Here is a 17,954-nt window from a genome sequence, read left to right as displayed (position 1 = left end):
ATGCAGCGATCACTAACCAGATGGGACTGCATGTGGTACCTGCCCTGGGAGCTCTGGGACTACGACAACTTCAGCCCGTCTGGGACTTGCAATGCATGTGGCACCTGTGACCACCACACATGGCAAAGATCATATGCTGGCTGGAGCTGATGCTGTATGTGGTGTGCATCCTAAAGCAGGCATCATGTGTGGCACAGTCCAACACAGCACTGTGTACAGCACAGCTGCCACCCAGTGAGATCATGCCGTGTGGCACTTGTTCCAGCCACTCCAGAATTCATGTTGCATGCATCAAGAGTCCCAGACTAGCTGGAGCAACCACAAGACCCGGTATGCTAGGGGAGAGGTCCATGGGCTACAGCTACACCAATACAGCCTGGGGACTGACTGGCTAAGCAGCAGCTCTACAAAAAGGGACCTGGGGGTCACAGTGGACAATAAGCTAAATATGAGCCAACAGTGTGCCCTTGCTGCAAAGAAGATTAACAGCGTACTGGGCTGCATTAGTAAGAGTACTGCTAGCAGATCAAGGGAAATGATTATTCCTTTATTTGGCACTGGTGAGACCGCATCTGGAGTCCTGTGTCCAGTTTTGGACTCCCCGCTATAGGAAGGATGTGGACAAATTGGAGAATCCAGCAGAGGGCAACGAAAATGGTTAGGGGGCTGGGACACATCACTTCTGAGGTAAGGATGAGAGAACTGGGTGTATTTAGTCTGGAGAAGAGAAGACCGAGTGGGAATTTAATAAAAGTCTTCAGCTACCTGAAGGGTGGTTACGAAGAGAATGGAGCTAGATCGTCTCAGTGGTGGCAGAACATGGAACAATCATACCAAGTTGCAGCAAGGAACATTTAAGTTAGATGTGAGAAAAAATCTCTCACTAGGAGGGTAATAAGGCACTGGAACAGGTTTACCCAGAGAGGCTGTGGAATATCCTTGGAGGTTTTAAGACCCAGCTAGACAAAGCCTTGGCTGTTATGATCTAGTTAGGAATAGTCCTGCTTTGAGACCTCCTGTTAGATGACCTCCTGAGGTGCCTTCCAACCCTACATTTCCTATTATTCTATCATCTGGCCTATGGACGGGTATCACACCACAATCACACATCATGCCCCATGTGGGTCTGATCAGATCCAGGGGCACCACCAGGGGCCAGATGGTGGGGCTCCATATATTTGATACCCCTGACAGAGTAATGCTAACACTTGTTAATCAATTACAAGATTCTTGCTATTTTTGTAAGTCTGCATACATCCTAACTTACCTTGATGGAGGCATAAACTTTGGTGCTTGTATCATTTCATCCTTGTATGCAAATGAAACAACAGCATATGGACATACATGTCTTGGTCTGCGCCTTATTTCATCAAAGCCATACTCATAAAAATAATACTAAAAAAACAAAAACAAACAACAAATTAAAATATAAAATCTGCTCTATTTATATTTTTCAGATTGACTAACAACCAGTAACATCAGTTGTTTTCTGAGTAAGTACAATTTGTTTTGTAGTTGTACCTCAAAACTCATGCATCTCCTCATAACTAATGAATACAATTAAACAATCCAAAATTAAATGCTCAACTCAGGGATTGGCAACTTCTGGCACTCATGCCAGAGCATGCTTTGCTCAGCACACCACAGCCAGCCCAGGCTCTTGGCAGGCCCCTGCTGCCAGCCATGGAGTGCAGGCTGCTTGCAGCAGACGGCAGGCAGGCTGCAAGCAGCTGCACCAGTGCCCCTGGAGCCCCGGTCCAGCTCATTGCCAGCAGTGGGTGCATGCATTCCTTGGGGCAGACAGTGGGGAAGGGGCTAGGGCTGTGTTGCCACAACAAAAATCAGGCCCTCAAAGCTCCACTGCCCTCTGCTCCTGGCACATCAACATCTTAACCTGCAACCTGCAGTTGTTTTTTGACACTGTGTTTAACCATTCAAGTATTAAAAATATGTTGAAACATTAACATCGTAACAGATCAGATGTTAAAAGAACGTATAGGTTAATTTTACATCTAAAAAGTTGCTTGAGCAGCCTGTTAACTTGTTTACACTTAAAAAAATGTCAAACCTTCCTTTTCCTATCTAAATTATACATTTTGTATATATACGCACAAAACTTGCGTTTAAAACAACATTAACGTTGCAGAGTAAAGTATGTAGATATTAGGAATTGCTAGAAGTATGGTTGCCTGTGCATCCTTAATTCAACCACTCTATATGATCATGACTATATCAAAACGTGAACATTGTGTAGAATGAGGCTTGCATAGAATGAGATCCGTCTAATAGGACTCTTCACTTCATATGTTTTGAAAACTAGAAGTTATAGTGAAAAGGAGGCATCTTATAGGGAGAGAAAAAACGGACTCACAATTAAGACAGTTGAACATTGCCATGGAGATGTACCTTATTTTGGGGTGAGTGGTATGCAAGAAAATAAGACCACACCTTTTTTCCCCATCCATTTTGCCTTCCCAAAATGATTGATTTTTGCAATCATTGCTGAACCCAGTCTACCTAGAGAGGGGACAGTATCATCCTGGACCCTCCTTGCATACTCCCCAGCTCAATCTTTAACCGTCACAACTGCTACCAAACTAATATAAGTTGTGCTGCTCAGCCAAAATCTGGTTAAAGTTTGAGCTGCAGAGCTTGTAAAAGACAGGCTGAGAGATGCAAGCTGGATAGTCCAGGTCTCAGCACCTAGGAGGGAAGCACAGCCCCTAGCAGCCATTACAGTATTTCCACACCTCTATTCTGGTGCAGAAGTCAGCTTCCTCACTTAGAACGTGTGTTACTGGCAGACTCAAATCCAAGAAGAGGCTTTCCCCCTCGCTCCTCCCATACTGAATGAAAGGGGGGAAAAAAAACCTTGCCTTGGATCTGAGTAAATAAGGTAAATGATTGGGTAATTTAAGATTAAGAGTTAACATTTAAACTTCCCTTCTTAAAGTATTATTAATGTAAACGTTTAAGAAGGATGTGGATAACCTCGAGAGGGTCCAGCAGAGTGCCACTTGTATGGTTAAGGGTTTTCAGGCTAAGCCCTATGATGAAAGACTAAGGGACCTGGATCTCTTCAGCCTCTGCAAGAGAAGGCTGAGAGGGGATCTTGTGGCTGCCTACAAATTCATTAGTGGGGGTGCAGCAAGGAACCAGAGATGCTCTGTTCACCAGGGTGCCTCTTGGCGTAACAAGGAACAATGGTCACAAACTGACAGAGAAAAGATTTAGGCTGGACATCAGGAAGAACTTCTTCACAGTAAGGGTGGCCAGAATTTGGAATGGGCTTCCAAGGAAGGTAGTGCTCTCCCCTGCCTTGGGGGTCTTTAAGAGAAGGCTGGATAGGCATCTGGCTGGGGTCATCTGACCCCAGCACTCTTTCCTGCCCAGGACAGGGGGTCAGACAATCTGTTGAGGTCCCTTCCAAACCCAGCATCTATGAATCTTACTAGTATTCATCTTTAATGCATAATAGCGTACAATATATAAAATTAAGCTATTTGCCTACCTGAGTAAGCTCATATGCTCTATACGCCAACAAGGATGTTACTTTATTCACATTCTTTGAAACGTGACATTCGTGCTTTGGTGTTGGATCTAATGCACTTTTAACTGCTGATTCCATCGGTTTCACACCCATATGATCATATATGCTCTTCATTTTTCCCTGTAAGGAAAAAAAAAAAAGTTAACAATTTGGCTTCCGCATGCCTTTCATTAGAGTAACTAGAGCAAGCTTAACAAGAGGATGCAAGGTTAGCAAAACAAAGTACAAGTAGCCATTTTTTATTAGCACATTCTACTCTTCAGCTTTCTGAAGAAAACAAAAAACATCTTTTTAATTGTTCCCCTTAAGTTCTTCATCTATCCAAGAGAGATGGACTTTAAATCAAAGCCTACCTGCACATATGTTTGAATAAAACTCCTACATAACTCCTCCTACCTTTCAGATTATCTTTAAATATATGAAGTAGAACAGAAAGTGCAGGAAATGCATTCTCCAAACGATAAGAAATTGAGTAAAACTTACCTTTATTATTTTAAAAATAATCACATCACCAGTTACTCCAGGTTCTAAGGGATTTGCTTGTAATAGATCCGCATACCTAGAGAGATACACACCTGATAGGGGAGGAATATAAGAGTAAGGGATTGAAGTTTCTGAACATAAAAATGTCGTATTTAAGGAATTTAATAAGCACGCCAGTTTTAACCATTTTCAGAAGACAATAAGTACTAATACAGTGAACATATAGCATTCTTATAGTGACACGGCATAGCCAAAGGCAAAATGTTCAGAAAGAAAGCAAGAAAGCAAGCAGTAGTGCCTTCAGCAGTATTAAATCCAATATCTGTAAATATCTTCACAAAACCCACAATCTTGATCTAAAAATCTGCAATGATGGACTACTTACCACAATTCTTATTATAAACTATTTCAATAGTTAAACCACCCCCAATATGGTATATTTCAATTTTCAGCTTTTGGATCTTGCTACAAATGTGTCTGCTAAACTAAAGAAGCTGTTTTTTTCTGGTTTCTGTTTTCCATAGAGGTATTTATAAACTGACCAAATTAGTTCTTATCCGTCCACCTTCTATGCTAAATTGACTGAGCTATTTTAGGCGTCTTACATTACATATAAACACACATTTCATAATCTTCAACCATTCTTGAAGCTATTCTTTGCAATTTATCAATATACTTAAACTGTGGACACTAGAACTGAAGGCAGCATTTCCAGCAGTGGCTGTACAATGTCAGATGGGTGTTGTAACCCTCCTACTCCTGCTAGTCATTTCCCCATTTTATACAGGCAGATTGGATTACTTCTTTTGGCCAACATTTCAATGGGAGCATACGATGATATTAACCTAATGTTCTTCAGCTGAGGTGAGACTTTATGCAAGTTAGTTGACCGAAGCCAGCTAGTTAAAATGGTTTCAAAAGTATGAATGTTAACTTGAGGGAAAGTCAACAGCTGGGGCAGGTATTTTACATATGTACCATATTATCTGCACTGTAGATTCATCCTTGCACAACATACTATACACAGCAAGTTAAAAATAGCAAAAATAGTTACCCATGGAAGGACTACCAAGGATTGTTATTTTGGAATGGCCCACCTGAAGTCCTCTCTCACATATGTTTTGCACCTGAATAAAACAAAAGACATTGTATTTAACAAATTATATTTGGGGAAAAACATTGTTGTAAAAGTAGTGCAGAGAAGTTTATAAAATTACTCTTATGACGGAATGCAAAGTTTTCTTCTATACCACATTTACTGCAGAATTAGTACATTCCCAGTTATGATCATGTTTAAAGAAGACTATTACTCTGGAATGCTGTGTTAATATGCAACTGTTAGAGTACAGAGTCTGTGTGCCTAATATACAACAGTTTGGAAAAAGTAAACAAATATTTAGACAAAAAATCTGTATAACTTTATCCATAGCTATTTAAAAAAAAAAAAAATCTTAAGGAACAGAAATGTGATTGACAAATGACCAGAAATTTACGAAGGAAAAAAAAAACCCCTTGATGTCTACATAAAAATCTATGTAAATTTTAATCTGAAGAGTGAGATAGGAAATACCCATTTCCAAAAAATTATGCTCCCATACCAGAAAAATATCAAAATATTTATATAATATGAAGCAAAAACGCATATTTTCTCCTATAAGCACAAGTCTAAGCAATATGAACAAAAAAAGAGATAGAGACATTTGTAACTGGAGCTCCATTAATTCCATGCCAAAACAGATATAACCCCCACCTAATGCTGTTTTGCTTAACATTATTTCACTATAACACTCATTTTAAATTGATACCTGATTTCACTTAGCGCTCAGCAAGTTTCATTACAATGCTAGCAGCTGCTATCTTGGGTCATTAAAAACACTTGCGGTTGCCATCTTGGCTCATCAAATACTTTCTGTTTCACTTAATGCTTGTTTTGCTTAACACTTTGTTTTTCAGGAACCAATTAAGAGCACTAAGTGGAGGTTGCCTGTATGTCAAAATTCCTTCTCTGTATTTCTGTGGTTTCTAGATGATCTTTTTTTTTTTTTAAACAATAGAACATTCATTCATAGTTAATGAATCCTAAAATCATCAACCTAGGCAATTTAGTTTAAGAAAACATCCCACAGTAACAAAATTAGGAAATTTTAAGTGTAAGTGCACTTGCTTACCTGAGGTCGATCAACCATAAGAAATGCATAGGATTCAGCAAGCTCTTTTTCAAGGCGACCATCAAATTTCAATTCTCTGCGCTTTTCTGTGAACTGTTATCAAACAAAATCTTAATACCTATACAGAATAAAACTAGTGTTCTCATGTTCAATGCCAACTATCCTGAAGTTTTGATACGAAACACACTTTCCAGGTACAAGATTACTGACCACATCATTCTGCTCTCTCCTTGATGCGGAGTTGTAACAAAAAGCAGCATTCAACTCAAGGCCTTGGATGTCCTTTTGGACTTGCAGTCTAGATACGTATCTAGCTGTTCAGGAACTAATCTCTAGTTCTTACCCACAAACTTCTGTACCAGTTTCATTTCTTAAGTACTTTATACTACTATCAATTCTGGTTTTAATTAATTCTGAAACCGCAGTGTATTTATAGAGTCATACGCAGGCTTACACTGGACCCATTATTTTATAATAATGAAAGTGAAAGAAAAAGAATGCCTTACATACATTTTAAAAAATGAAGGGATGCAGGGCAAAGGCAGCAACAGCAATGCTCAGCCCTTGCTTTCATAGAGGCCAGGGGCTATGCACCATCACTCATACCCTCGTACTGCTGAATTAAGTTTGAAGTGAGGGAGAACAGCAAACAGCAGCAGGCTCTGGAGTTGAAAACAGGGACTCTGGGAAGACCCTGTGCAGGTGAGCTCCTACAGCTAGTATTGCATGTAGCCCTCCAACAGAAGCTCTGTTGACATGTCTCCTTTTGGCTGTAGGGCATAGGCACAATGTGCTCTCTTTGCCGTGCCGCACTACTGAAGGGGATGTGGCAGCACACCAATCACCACGATCATAGATCTCCCTACGGTGGGAAACAGCACTGGGTTTGGGACTAAGGATCCTAGGCTGCTTTAAATGATCAGCAGGGATCCGGGTTTTCCATTTCCCATGGAAAAACAGAGGAAACCATGGGTTTCTCCTTTTAGAAGAGAAACCCGTAGATTCCCTGCTTTTGCAAACAGCTTGCAGGCTGGCTGAGCTCGAGGAATAGGCACCTCAAATCCAGATATACCTGCCATACATTCATTTCAAGGTGCAATACAAACTAGCTAGAAAGGTCCTACATAAGTGGAACATCTTTTGTGGCTGATTTGCCATTGTATTACTCCATAAATTGGTTCAGTGTGTGGCACTGTACTATGTAGGGCAAGATCAACACATCAGTTGTTCCATATATGTAATATCTGCCAGAAATCAAAAATTCCCTAAACTGATTTTAAATAAGCTTACTGTAATTTTATATACACACCCAGAGCAAATCTGGAAATCGTGATTTTTTAGAGATCAGCAAGGCCTTACACACAAGCATCTAAGAAACTGAAATGTATGATTTGATGTGTTTGGCTTAGTGTAAACATCACAGGAGCTGGGCAAAACTTTGAGAAATTGTTTAACTTGCATCATATTCATGGAGGATAACCTATAGGTACTCACCTCCTTTTCCAACAACTCGCTATGAATTAAGCTGGCTCTTTTGTAATTGAAATTAGCCACTGAACTTGGCTCCAGGTAAGATGAATGCAGGATTTTCACAACATCTTCAAACTCTCGAGAGCCCATAGCTATTGGCTGAAAGAGTGCTATATAGAGAAAAGAAAGTCAGTATCAATATACGTTTGAAACCTCTAAACAAAATTGTCATTTCACTGACAGTTTTAAAAGAAAGTAATTAGTTTAATGGATCATGAATTATTTTAAGTGTCATGTATTAAAAGAGCCTCAAAAGATGGGATTTAGGCTACAGACCTGGTGTTAACACCTGCCTAGAATCACACATATCAGTAACTGAAATCCATCCCCTATCACTATTTATTCCAGAGCAAGCTGCTGAAATTTAAGGAAAGAACAGCATTTTAATTTTAATATACTCACATGGAAATAGATATATACACTTCAAAAGAGGCTTTATACATTTCATTAAAAAAAAAAAAATCCCCAAACTGATTTTGTTTTTGTAAGAATACAAGTTTCATATTGCAACTTCTCTTGGAAAAGGTTGTTAAGTTTCATCCAGCCACTCTGAGGTTGTGTCAGTATTTAGCCTACTTACCATGGCAACAAGCGCTTATTACTAAAAGAGAACATAGATGCAGCTATGCGTTTTTAAGCTTCAGTTGAAGAGAATTTAAGACTTCTCCTAATATAATTTGGGGCCATCCATATCAAATACATGCATTACAGGGTCAGGCAAGGTTATTTGGGTAAATGCGGTATCTTTTATTAGATCAACTACCTAGTTGGAAAAAATGTTCTTTGCAAGCTTTTGGGCATAAGCTGTGTGCATTACACGGTAACACAAATGGCTACTTTAATATTCCTTTTTCGCCAGTTCTCTTCTATAAATTCGTATAGGAGTCTCTTTCCTACGGTTTCAGCTTTTTGCCATGTGGCTATTCTTGTCCACCCCCTCCTCAATTTTAGCTATGCGAGGCCAAAATGACCAGTGGAAAACAAGAGAGTATGTGGCAGCAAATGGCTGACTTGCTAACTTGAAATAGAGAAGAGCCCAATTTGACAGTCATCAAGGTGTAGAGGACTGGAGCTGCATTTCTAAGAAGTCTGTAGTTCCCTGTAGCAAATGCTTTACCTCAGACAACTTCTAAAACATAAAGAGATAAGGAGCTTTGTTATAGAGGTCAGGAGCTCCATAAAGTAGGTAACTCAAGCCTCTGAGGTAATCTTCCATCCTTTCTACTGCCTTCCTCCCTCTCTCCAGAAAACTATATGAAGCATATATGTTTCTGGACAAACTATAAAAATCACATCAGACAACAGAAAATGAAGAATAATACTAAAAAAGACATTATGGTCTAGCATCTCAGTAAGGGGCTCCTTACTGGTATAGTAAAATCCAGAAAGGTAAGGAGGATAAAAGTTCATTCACTACCAGAGCAAAATGTTGTTATATTTATTTCTAGTATAACATAAAGTGACTGTGTAAGGCCGAGAAAGCCATATCTGCCACCACTCCTAATACCGTCATCCACATTTTAAGATAAACATGCTATATTTTGCTTACCAAAACCAAGAAAGCGTTAAAGATTCTATAAATATGGGGCTAGCACCAATCTTTTGTGTTTGTTTTTTTTTAGTGTGCAAGAGGTACTCGAGTTCTACAGTCCCACTATTTCAAAGTAACAAGTACAACTTCATTTACAGATGCTAATGAGGAGTAAGGACATTTACTATCACAATATTTATGGTAAAGCAATTAGGTCTCTCCTAAAGATGACTTTATAAAATCAACTGCTGAATTTATTTGTACTGCAATACAGTATTAAAAGCCACATATTGGAAAGAGGGAAAACAGTTATTTCCACATTTGTCAAAGGCCTCAGATATTCAAAATTTTTGACAAGGTGTCTCTCTAAACTGGAGTAGTCAGGAATGACTTCCTATTGAAAAAATTAAATGTAGAGTCATTAAAGACAACTGATGCTTGTATTCACTTTCTTCCATAGACGTTAGAGAATTTTTCATACCCCTCTACAAGCGTATGATTACTATTCAAAATAGACTTCTATTGAAAAAAATCTAAAGTCTTCCAGCAGATACAGAACATGTTGCAGCTGCCTAAGCTGATTATTTATCATCATTTGAACTTTTGAGATTTATGTCATTATAACTGTTGCACATGAAAATAAGAGCTGCTTGCAACATACATGCAAGTAAGGTGCTGGATATTAACCCTAATTAAATGACTGGTTGGCTATGCCATAGTTATTTGTATAACAAAGGACTCAGAAGTAACCATGTGGTCAATGTTGCCATTCTGGTAGGTACAATACATAGATGCTTAAGAAACAAAACCAAAAACAAACTAGTCCCTGCCCAAAGAACTCACATTCTAGCTTTAAGACAAGAGAGGTCATGGTTTCTCAGCAAAGAGAAGAAATGGAAAAAGGAAAGTCAGGATAACAGGTTCCCTCTACTACACACCCTATATGGAGAAAAAGATCAAGAAAAGAAGTTCTAACATAACAGCAGCCTAGCAAGTCAGCATAAAAAAAATCTTCGCTATATTTTGATTTGCCCAATTATAAAGACTCAACTGTGTTGTTTAGTATATTAAAGCTGTTCCTACAGGTTCAGAAATAAAATACTGGGAAACTTTCATGGCACCTATTTATCAAGTTAATCTGCAGGAAGAGAAATTTGATTTAAGATTGCAACATCTATTGCTTGATGATCTCGACATGCAATTAATTTGAGAATCTGAGAACCCTCTCACAAAACATGGTGTTGCACTCAACCATTTAAGATCTATTAGGATTTTATTTAGACTGCATTTGTAAGGAAGACTGGCCAACCCCTTTGCATAACTTTAATTATGCAACACTGGGTGTCACATTCCCTCAAACATTAAAATTACTGAGTTCCCAGGGTAGCTTTTATGTACAACTGTCTAAGAACTTGCAAAATTACTTAAGAAAGCATGTCCACAAATGACATCAGTGTGTCATCCATGTCTTAAGTGAAAGTTTGAAAAAGACATATTATCATGTACATTGAGCTCTTGTGAACTTTATGAATTAGGCGATTCATTTGTGTTTACTTACTTCCTACTGTATAATGAAAAAAATTCAAAGAATGATTGGAAATTGGTATATTTTCTAGAATGCAATTTCCTGGCAGGACTTAGCTTCCATTTGGAAGTATGGCACTGGCATTGAACAACTGTGTATCTAACAGCAAAAGTATTTTTGCATGCTCTGATACCACTGTCTAAAACCTTTTACTATGGCAAAAATCTAGAACTTTGAAAATTGAGACTGACTTTTTGATAGTAACTGAGATTTTCAACAGTTCTGGCTGGGAAGGTCTTGTTTGTTTGAATTTACTGAGGAGAAGGGATAAAGTTTAATAAGGAGAGAGCGACAGAGACAAAACAGTATGGACTCAAGAATACGCTTTGGACTAGTGTTATTAGTTTAATACACATGTTCAGAGAACATTATCCAAAGCAAATTAAAAAAAAAAAGTGGTTAAAATAGAAAATAGTCAATATAACCTTGGGAGTAAATATAGATCGAGGGCAAGATATTCAGAAGCGACTTGAAATTCTGGGTTCCCAATTTGAAGACTCGACCCTTAAGCTTGGACTATAATGTACTGTAAACTTGAATTATGCATGTCACGCAAAGAAAAGGTATAATAAAAGCTCATCTGATCTGGATAGAATTTCATTAATTCAACAGGTAATATCCTCTCATGGCAAACACAGGGCTCTTTTGAAAACTAATTCTGTAGAACAAAGTGAAAAAATTGAACCAAGTACCCCTTTAAAAAAAAGAGAAAAAGGGCATCTCCAACCAGTTTCTTGGGGAGGGGTGACAGCAATTCAGTATCACCAACAGTTGCTTAAAAAAGTCCTTGTCAACAGTGGCATTTCAATAAAGCCTTGTTTGTGCTTTTTGATTACAGGAGGAGGAAGAAGATGCAGTAGCACAAAGACCAAAATATTATAGGATCTGTTGCTTGGGATTGACTTAAGTTAGAGCCAAAGTATTTTGAAATTCAGGATGCACATCTCTTCTGACGATATGGTTTTCATATCATGTCCAACTAAGTAGTTGTTGCAATTACAGAACAGTATTTCCAGATCCTGCTGCTTGCCCCACCATGTGTGAAGGTATTTATGTAAGAGACACTTATATTCTTGGTTTCAGAAGCAAATATGCAACTTAGATGTGCTGGTCATGCAACTTCTATCAAAAAAAAAAAAGCCAATGAATCATTGATCACATGCTGGGAGTTGTTATTTTTGTAAAGGAAAGAGCAAATAGGAAAACCCTATTCAAGGGAACCTGCCATTTTGAAACTATAAATGCCATTTTCTTAGATACCCAAACACAGGAAAAGACAAAGCTTGAAAGGAACATAAAGTTAGCTAAAATAAAGATGAAAAGCAAAAATTAAAATTAATTGCTTCACATATCCATGGCACCTATGTGTAGTAAATTTAAGGTTTCAGGTGAATCTTCTGATGTTTTGATACACTGACCAAATAATTTATGGAAAAAATATAAAAAGAACAGATAGTCAGAAGCCAAATTTCTCCTTTGAAGTACAGTTCCTCTACCAAACTAAAACCGTAGTTCATGATATGCAACAGTCCAGCTAAGCAGCTTTACATATGCTGAATTCAAACACAGTAGGACCTTTAATAAGGACCCATAAGCAATCTAAGAAGGTATTAAGAGCAAAGAATTTGAGCAATTAGACTTGGGAAGGAAAAATTCCATAAAATATAATTTACTTCAAGGATGCTATTGATAGCCATCAAGTTACATATTCATATAAACAGCTTACTTCGGGTCTCTGATAAGCTCAGGGAAGAACATGAGTGTATAGTAATCTGAAAATTTTTTCCACCTTATTTATATTCTCTGTAGTAGTTTTTATCATCTACGCATTTTGACGATGAAAGTGAAAAGAAATTTATAATGTGTTTTGGACATTTAAGAAAAGTATTAGAAGTTGGTGCACTTTGTTTGCTGGAACTATTAAACAAAAGTATTTTACTAGTACAGAAAGAAGCTAAATAATGTATTATATTTGTTAGAAAAATAGAAAATTTAAATAAAATATGATATGCAGCTACTTTAAGGTTAGGAACTAAATACCAATTCTTTGTTGGCTCTCTAAGGACAGAGCGCAGCTTAACAATGTACAGAAATAACCATCAGTCAACTTCCAACTCCACAGCAGCTAAGTGGCCATCAATAAACAATAGATCAGCTAGCTTATTTTTTGATTCATTACTTTCCCAGTCACGAAAGCGCTACTTTTTTGTGGGATACTATGTTCATCTCAAGTAAAAAGATCTATCTATCTTCAAGATTCCAAAACAGAGAAGTCTCTCTTCTTATCGGATCAGTAAAATTAGAACTGATACTGCTCTTCAGAGGAAGAATAGCGCTCTTTACATCTGTGTGAAGTTGGCTTCCTAGTGAGAGATCATCAAGAACGATACGTGGTCTTGAAGGTTTATATAAATACTTGAGCTTGTATTGTGAGATGACTCACCTCTCCCAAGTTCCAATTTGGAAGTTGCACAACCAATCTCTCAAATAGAAAGAGCAACTAGTGAACAGAACATAGAAACTACCCTGAAATTTAAGACGAATACTAAGATACCTCCTGAATGTAGTTGTCTTTGCTTACTTAATATTACCTGACCCAACTTAACCTTCCAGCAAATGCTATGGTATCTTTAATGCAAGTAAAATAAATGAGACCTTAATTTTGCAGTAGTAGCACCTCACAATAAATAGGAATTCAGGAAGATACTCAAGCCTGTACCTCATCTTAAACATATGAGCAACCACACTAAAGTCATTGGGACTACTCAAGCACATGATTAATTGTCACCTTACATGAGGTAAATATTGAAGTCAGTTGGTGAGGCAGGGAGGAAGATCTGGAAGCCAGAACAATGCCTGTCCCCTTTTTCAAGTACCTTCTTTGTTTTTTGACTTGGGCAAAAGGCTTCTCAAAGAACAGCTCAGGTCTGCCCAGGACAGCCAGGAAAATGTGACTAGGTCACACTACACATAGGCATGGCAGGAGGCCATACAACACTATTTTGTGAACAAAGGAGAACTACATTGCTGAAAATAGCACCAGGCCTGTTTAGGAACAAAGATAGAAAAAAATGCTTATATACATTTTTAAGGAGGAAAAGCTTCAAGTAAGATTCCCTGAATTCTCTCTAAAAAGGAACATAAGGAATAACTAAGAGGAAGATGCCTTCTGCCACTTCCTAACAATTAAAGAAAAGCACAAAGGTCCTCCCCAAGGAAGCTAGATTCCTCAGAGAGGCACAATATATGATCTCTGAATACGCTTCAAGTCTAGTTTGAGATGATCAAGTCAAAACGTTTTAACTCTCTGGTCTATAAAGATTGTGCCGATATCGTATTTCACTTGATCTTAGCAATTCAAAAAGCTATTCCCAACTTTAAAAGACTCAAGAAGTTAGTCGATTCCAAGGACTTTGCTGTATTTGGTATGTGAGAGAATTTTCCAAATTCTATGCACGTTATTAAAGTTGCCTCAGCCCCCAGAATGTACTAGATCTTTGTATCCTTTTTAAAATACGGAAAAATCATCATTAGATTTAACTGAAAATGTAACTTCATCCCTTGAGGACTCTAGAAAACTTTATGGATCGTAACTTAGGACTCCCTAAATGAAAAAGCAGCTACCTCTGCAATGTAAAACAGGAGCTCTTTTACGCAAACAATACAAAAGGACTTTTGGAGGGGAAGAAAAGAATACCTTTCCGTGGAAGCTACAGAATTTTTATTATTATTTGGTGTTGACCAGTATTCAAGTTTGGAATCTGGCCTGGGCAGCAATGCCAATACTGTTGCCCTTCCAGAAGAAGACCACTTCTTTATTTCCACCAAGCATTCGGGATCTTGGTTTCACAACTAATCTAAAACGAAAGTGTCAGCAGTGTTTTGGCCATCACATTATACTGCAAGACTAATTTAAAATCCATTTCCTATCACTTACTAATTTATAAACATCTCTAACACACTCAAATTGGGTCCTTGGAGGTCACACACCTGCTTACACTTTTGTTACAGCACTAATCAACAAGGATCAAAATATCTGATATTTTGTAACAGCATGTTAATGCCAATGCCAAGCACCCCTGGGCACTATCAAACCAAAGTAGGCACATGATGGAATGGAAAGATACATTTTTTTCCAAGGTTCCAAGGGATTCCTTAACAGCAAGCGTGATTAAAAATAAAGTTTCTTGAACAGCAGTTTAAAGATGTAATTCTAGTACACTAGAATTCATATCCATAAGAATGCAGCCAATAGCCTTGATGTCAGCAAGTTACTTTGAAAAAAAATTCGATCTGTATAGTCTCCCTCTCCACCTGAAAGGAAATGATTGAAATCCTAATGATCGCAATACTCAAAAACCTAGGCTGGTTAAAGTATTAGCGTATACACTGTAAGAAACAAACAGTCCTGCATAGGCAGAAGATGTACTAGATGAACTTAAAGTTTGTCTTTTCTAGTTCTAGTTAATATTTCATGTTTCGTTTGAATTCACAGTGGAACCAAGTCTGTGTGATTTTTTTTGGTTTGTTTTTTTTGTTTTTTTTAAACAAAAATGTAATTATAATAATTTTATTTGGCCTTGGGATAGCAGAACTACAACAGGTGCCATGTTTTATCCAGACATTTGCCATCAGATGGACATCAAGAGGCCATGACATCATTACTCTAAGTCAACTTGCACCATTTTACAACTAGTCTCTGCTAGCTCCATCTTCATGTATTTTTCCTGAAAAATTACTTACAGCTTCAAAATTGGGGAAGAGTATAATGAAATAAACCTACCTTTACTTCCTCCTTATAGAAGAAAGGTTGTTTTTGTTTGTTTTTAAGAGCTAAGTAAAGTTAAACATCTTCTTTGAAGAATGAAGAGCTTATAGGAAAATGTAATGTGATTTTAAGTATAGAAACTGACCTCAAGCTCTAGGAGGTCAAAGATGGGGACATCTTTTGGGCTGGGAAGGAGGAGGAGCATGCCATACATAGATCTTCCTCTCAAGTTAAAAAATACAAGGCAAGCAGAAACTAATGGTGCCCTTCAGAGAGTGAAAGAGATACCACTAGATTTTAGAGAAAAGCCACACAAAAAAAAGACAACAAACAGAAAACAAGGGAAAGGAAAATCAAACCAGGAGACTCAGACAAGTAACACTCCCAGCAGGAGGCACGAGAATGTAGACTGCCCCCTTCCCTCCTGCAAAGAGATGGGAAGCACAGGAGCCTTCAATGAATAAAGGAAGAACCAGTCTTCCGTGTGTGGAACTACGGGGAAGCAGTCACCAGCCTCCCCCAAACATGGATGCACGGCTCTCCTGCGGAAAGAGGAGGAGGGGGCAAGAAAGGAAGAGAACCATCTTCTGGGGCTGCCCGCGCGTGTCCCGCAGGCGACCATCTTCTCTGTGTGTGCGTGCGCGCGCCTCGCACGCGTCCAAGCCCTCCCGGTCACGGCATCCAGCCTGTTCGGCTCTTAAGCCTCCGTGTCTCCCATTCCAGCTGCCATTGGGTTTTCGGAGGAGGGTGGAAAAGCCTCTCCTGACGCTACCGGCTCGTCCCCAGCAGCCTCTCTAGTCCGAGCCACGCCAGGCTCCTCCACACCCGCGGGGGTTTGCATGCAGCCGGCCGGTGAGGCGTGGAAAGAGCTTTCCTACGGAGCAAGATGAAGAGGGAGGAGAAGAGGGGAGAGGAGGGGAAGGGGGGGAAGGAACAACCTTTCTTTTCTCGGCTCTTCCTGGGGATCTGAAAGTTCCTCCTAACGGGCAGGTCTTCGGGGGGCTTAGGGAGGGGGGGCAGCCCCCCCAGCACGTCGCCGGGCTCGGGAGCCGCGGAGGAGCCGCTCCTGCGCTGGCTGCTGCTGCTGCTGAGGTGGGGGGGGGCCTTGTCCTCTGCAGCAGCCGCCAGCAGCGCCTCCTCGGCGCTCTCCGCGCGGCCGCCATTTTGCGGGGTGTCCTCGGCGCCGGGCGGGCCCGCGTCGCTGCTCGTCTCCTCCAGACGCGGCGGCTGCGGCGGCTTCTCCAGCTCCGGCTCCATCCCTATCCCGCCGCCGGGGGCCGCCGCCGCCATGGCGCCCTATCGTCAAGAAGGGAGCGCTAGACGCCGCCGCTTCGCTTCGCTGCCTCCCCCACGGAGCTGCCCCTTCGCCCGCTCCATGCACCGCCCGCCGCCGCTAGCGCTCCCCCTCCGTCCGCTCGCTTTATGGCAGCCTGACCGCTCCCCCGCCCGCCCTCGCCCTCTGCAACATGGCTGCCGCTCGCCTCAAGAAAGGGGCGTGGCCCGCGCGCAGCGCCTACAGCCAATGGGCGCGCGGCGCACGTTATAAATCGAGGGGCGGGGCCGGCGGGCTGCGGCGTCGCGGGTTGAGAGGCGGTTGGGGCGGCGGCACTTCTGCTTCGCTCTCCTTCGCGGGACGTGGCCCCCGCTCCCGGTTTCAGGAAGGACCTGAGCTGCTGGGCTGTGTGATGGCGGCACCATCTGCTAGGGCCAGGCTGGGGAAGCGTCAGAAGGGGGGGGGAGGGAGGGCCCTAGGCCTTACAGGGCCAACAAGCCAAGAGTTGCCTGCTGGGGCTGTGATGATGCAGTGATGGACAGCAGTGGTGCAGGCCCAGGTGCCAAGAGGAAGAAGTGCCAAATCGACCAAAACAAAAGAAGGAGGTGCCAGTCATTGCAAGTGTCTGGCGATAGCATGAATAAGATGTGAGAAATGCTGCCTCTTTCTTCAACACCAAGAGGAGGTGACAGGTGGTAGAAAGGACAAGTGGCCTCTGATCCGCTTTTCAGCCTGTCCTAGCAGTCAGGATACAAAAAGGGGATAAAAGTGAGACCAATTTCTCTTCCGACTGGTAACAAAAAAAACCCAAGTCTGATTTCCTCCTCCTCTGAAAGTATCCAGCTGATCCAATTCTTCTTTTCTAGAAGAAACCAAAGCAAACGTGGCTCTGACTTCTATCCTCGTTCCTGAAGAGTGCTCTTGTTTTCCGCCTTGCCTCTCGCGGTGGTAGTTGAGACGTTGGGGGTTCCTTGGCTCGCTTGGTTCTTGCTTGAGTGGCCACGAGGAGGTGGGATGTATATTTAATACATCATCCAGGGATTTCCTACACCGTGAATCTAATAAA

The 17,954-nt window shown here is 40.5% G+C and overlaps 1 protein-coding gene across 7 annotated transcripts in view; it reads right to left on the bottom strand.

The window, feature by feature from the left end:
- Nucleotides 1-17,019, bottom strand: part of TASOR (transcription activation suppressor) — a 47,562-nt gene extending 30,543 nt beyond the window's left edge. For 3 of the 7 annotated variants that reach the window (XM_006259033.4, XM_006259032.4, XM_006259034.4), the window contains exons 1-7: nucleotides 16,554-17,014; nucleotides 7,696-7,841; nucleotides 6,202-6,294; nucleotides 5,088-5,160; nucleotides 4,034-4,125; nucleotides 3,512-3,670; nucleotides 1,268-1,395 (exon numbers count right to left, since the gene is read on the bottom strand). In XM_006259033.4, coding sequence (XP_006259095.2) covers nucleotides 1,268-1,395; nucleotides 3,512-3,670; nucleotides 4,034-4,125; nucleotides 5,088-5,160; nucleotides 6,202-6,294; nucleotides 7,696-7,841; nucleotides 16,554-16,905 — 1,043 coding nt within the window. In that variant the 5' untranslated portion in view covers nucleotides 16,906-17,014. Of the gene's footprint in view, nucleotides 1-1,267; nucleotides 1,396-3,511; nucleotides 3,671-4,033; nucleotides 4,126-5,087; nucleotides 5,161-6,201; nucleotides 6,295-7,695; nucleotides 7,842-16,553 lie in introns of all 7 variants that reach the window. The other 4 variants (XM_059715465.1, XM_059715466.1, XM_014596551.3 and 1 more) reach the window with 3 other exon arrangements.
- Between the last annotated feature and the right edge of the window lie 935 nt (nucleotides 17,020-17,954).

The sequence above is a fragment of the Alligator mississippiensis genome, chromosome 12 (assembly GCF_030867095.1).
Source record: "Alligator mississippiensis isolate rAllMis1 chromosome 12, rAllMis1, whole genome shotgun sequence".
Classification (NCBI taxonomy): Eukaryota; Metazoa; Chordata; order Crocodylia; family Alligatoridae; genus Alligator; species Alligator mississippiensis.
Note: the sequence above shows the minus strand (reverse complement) of the source record. Positions and strands in the feature narration are given on the sequence as shown.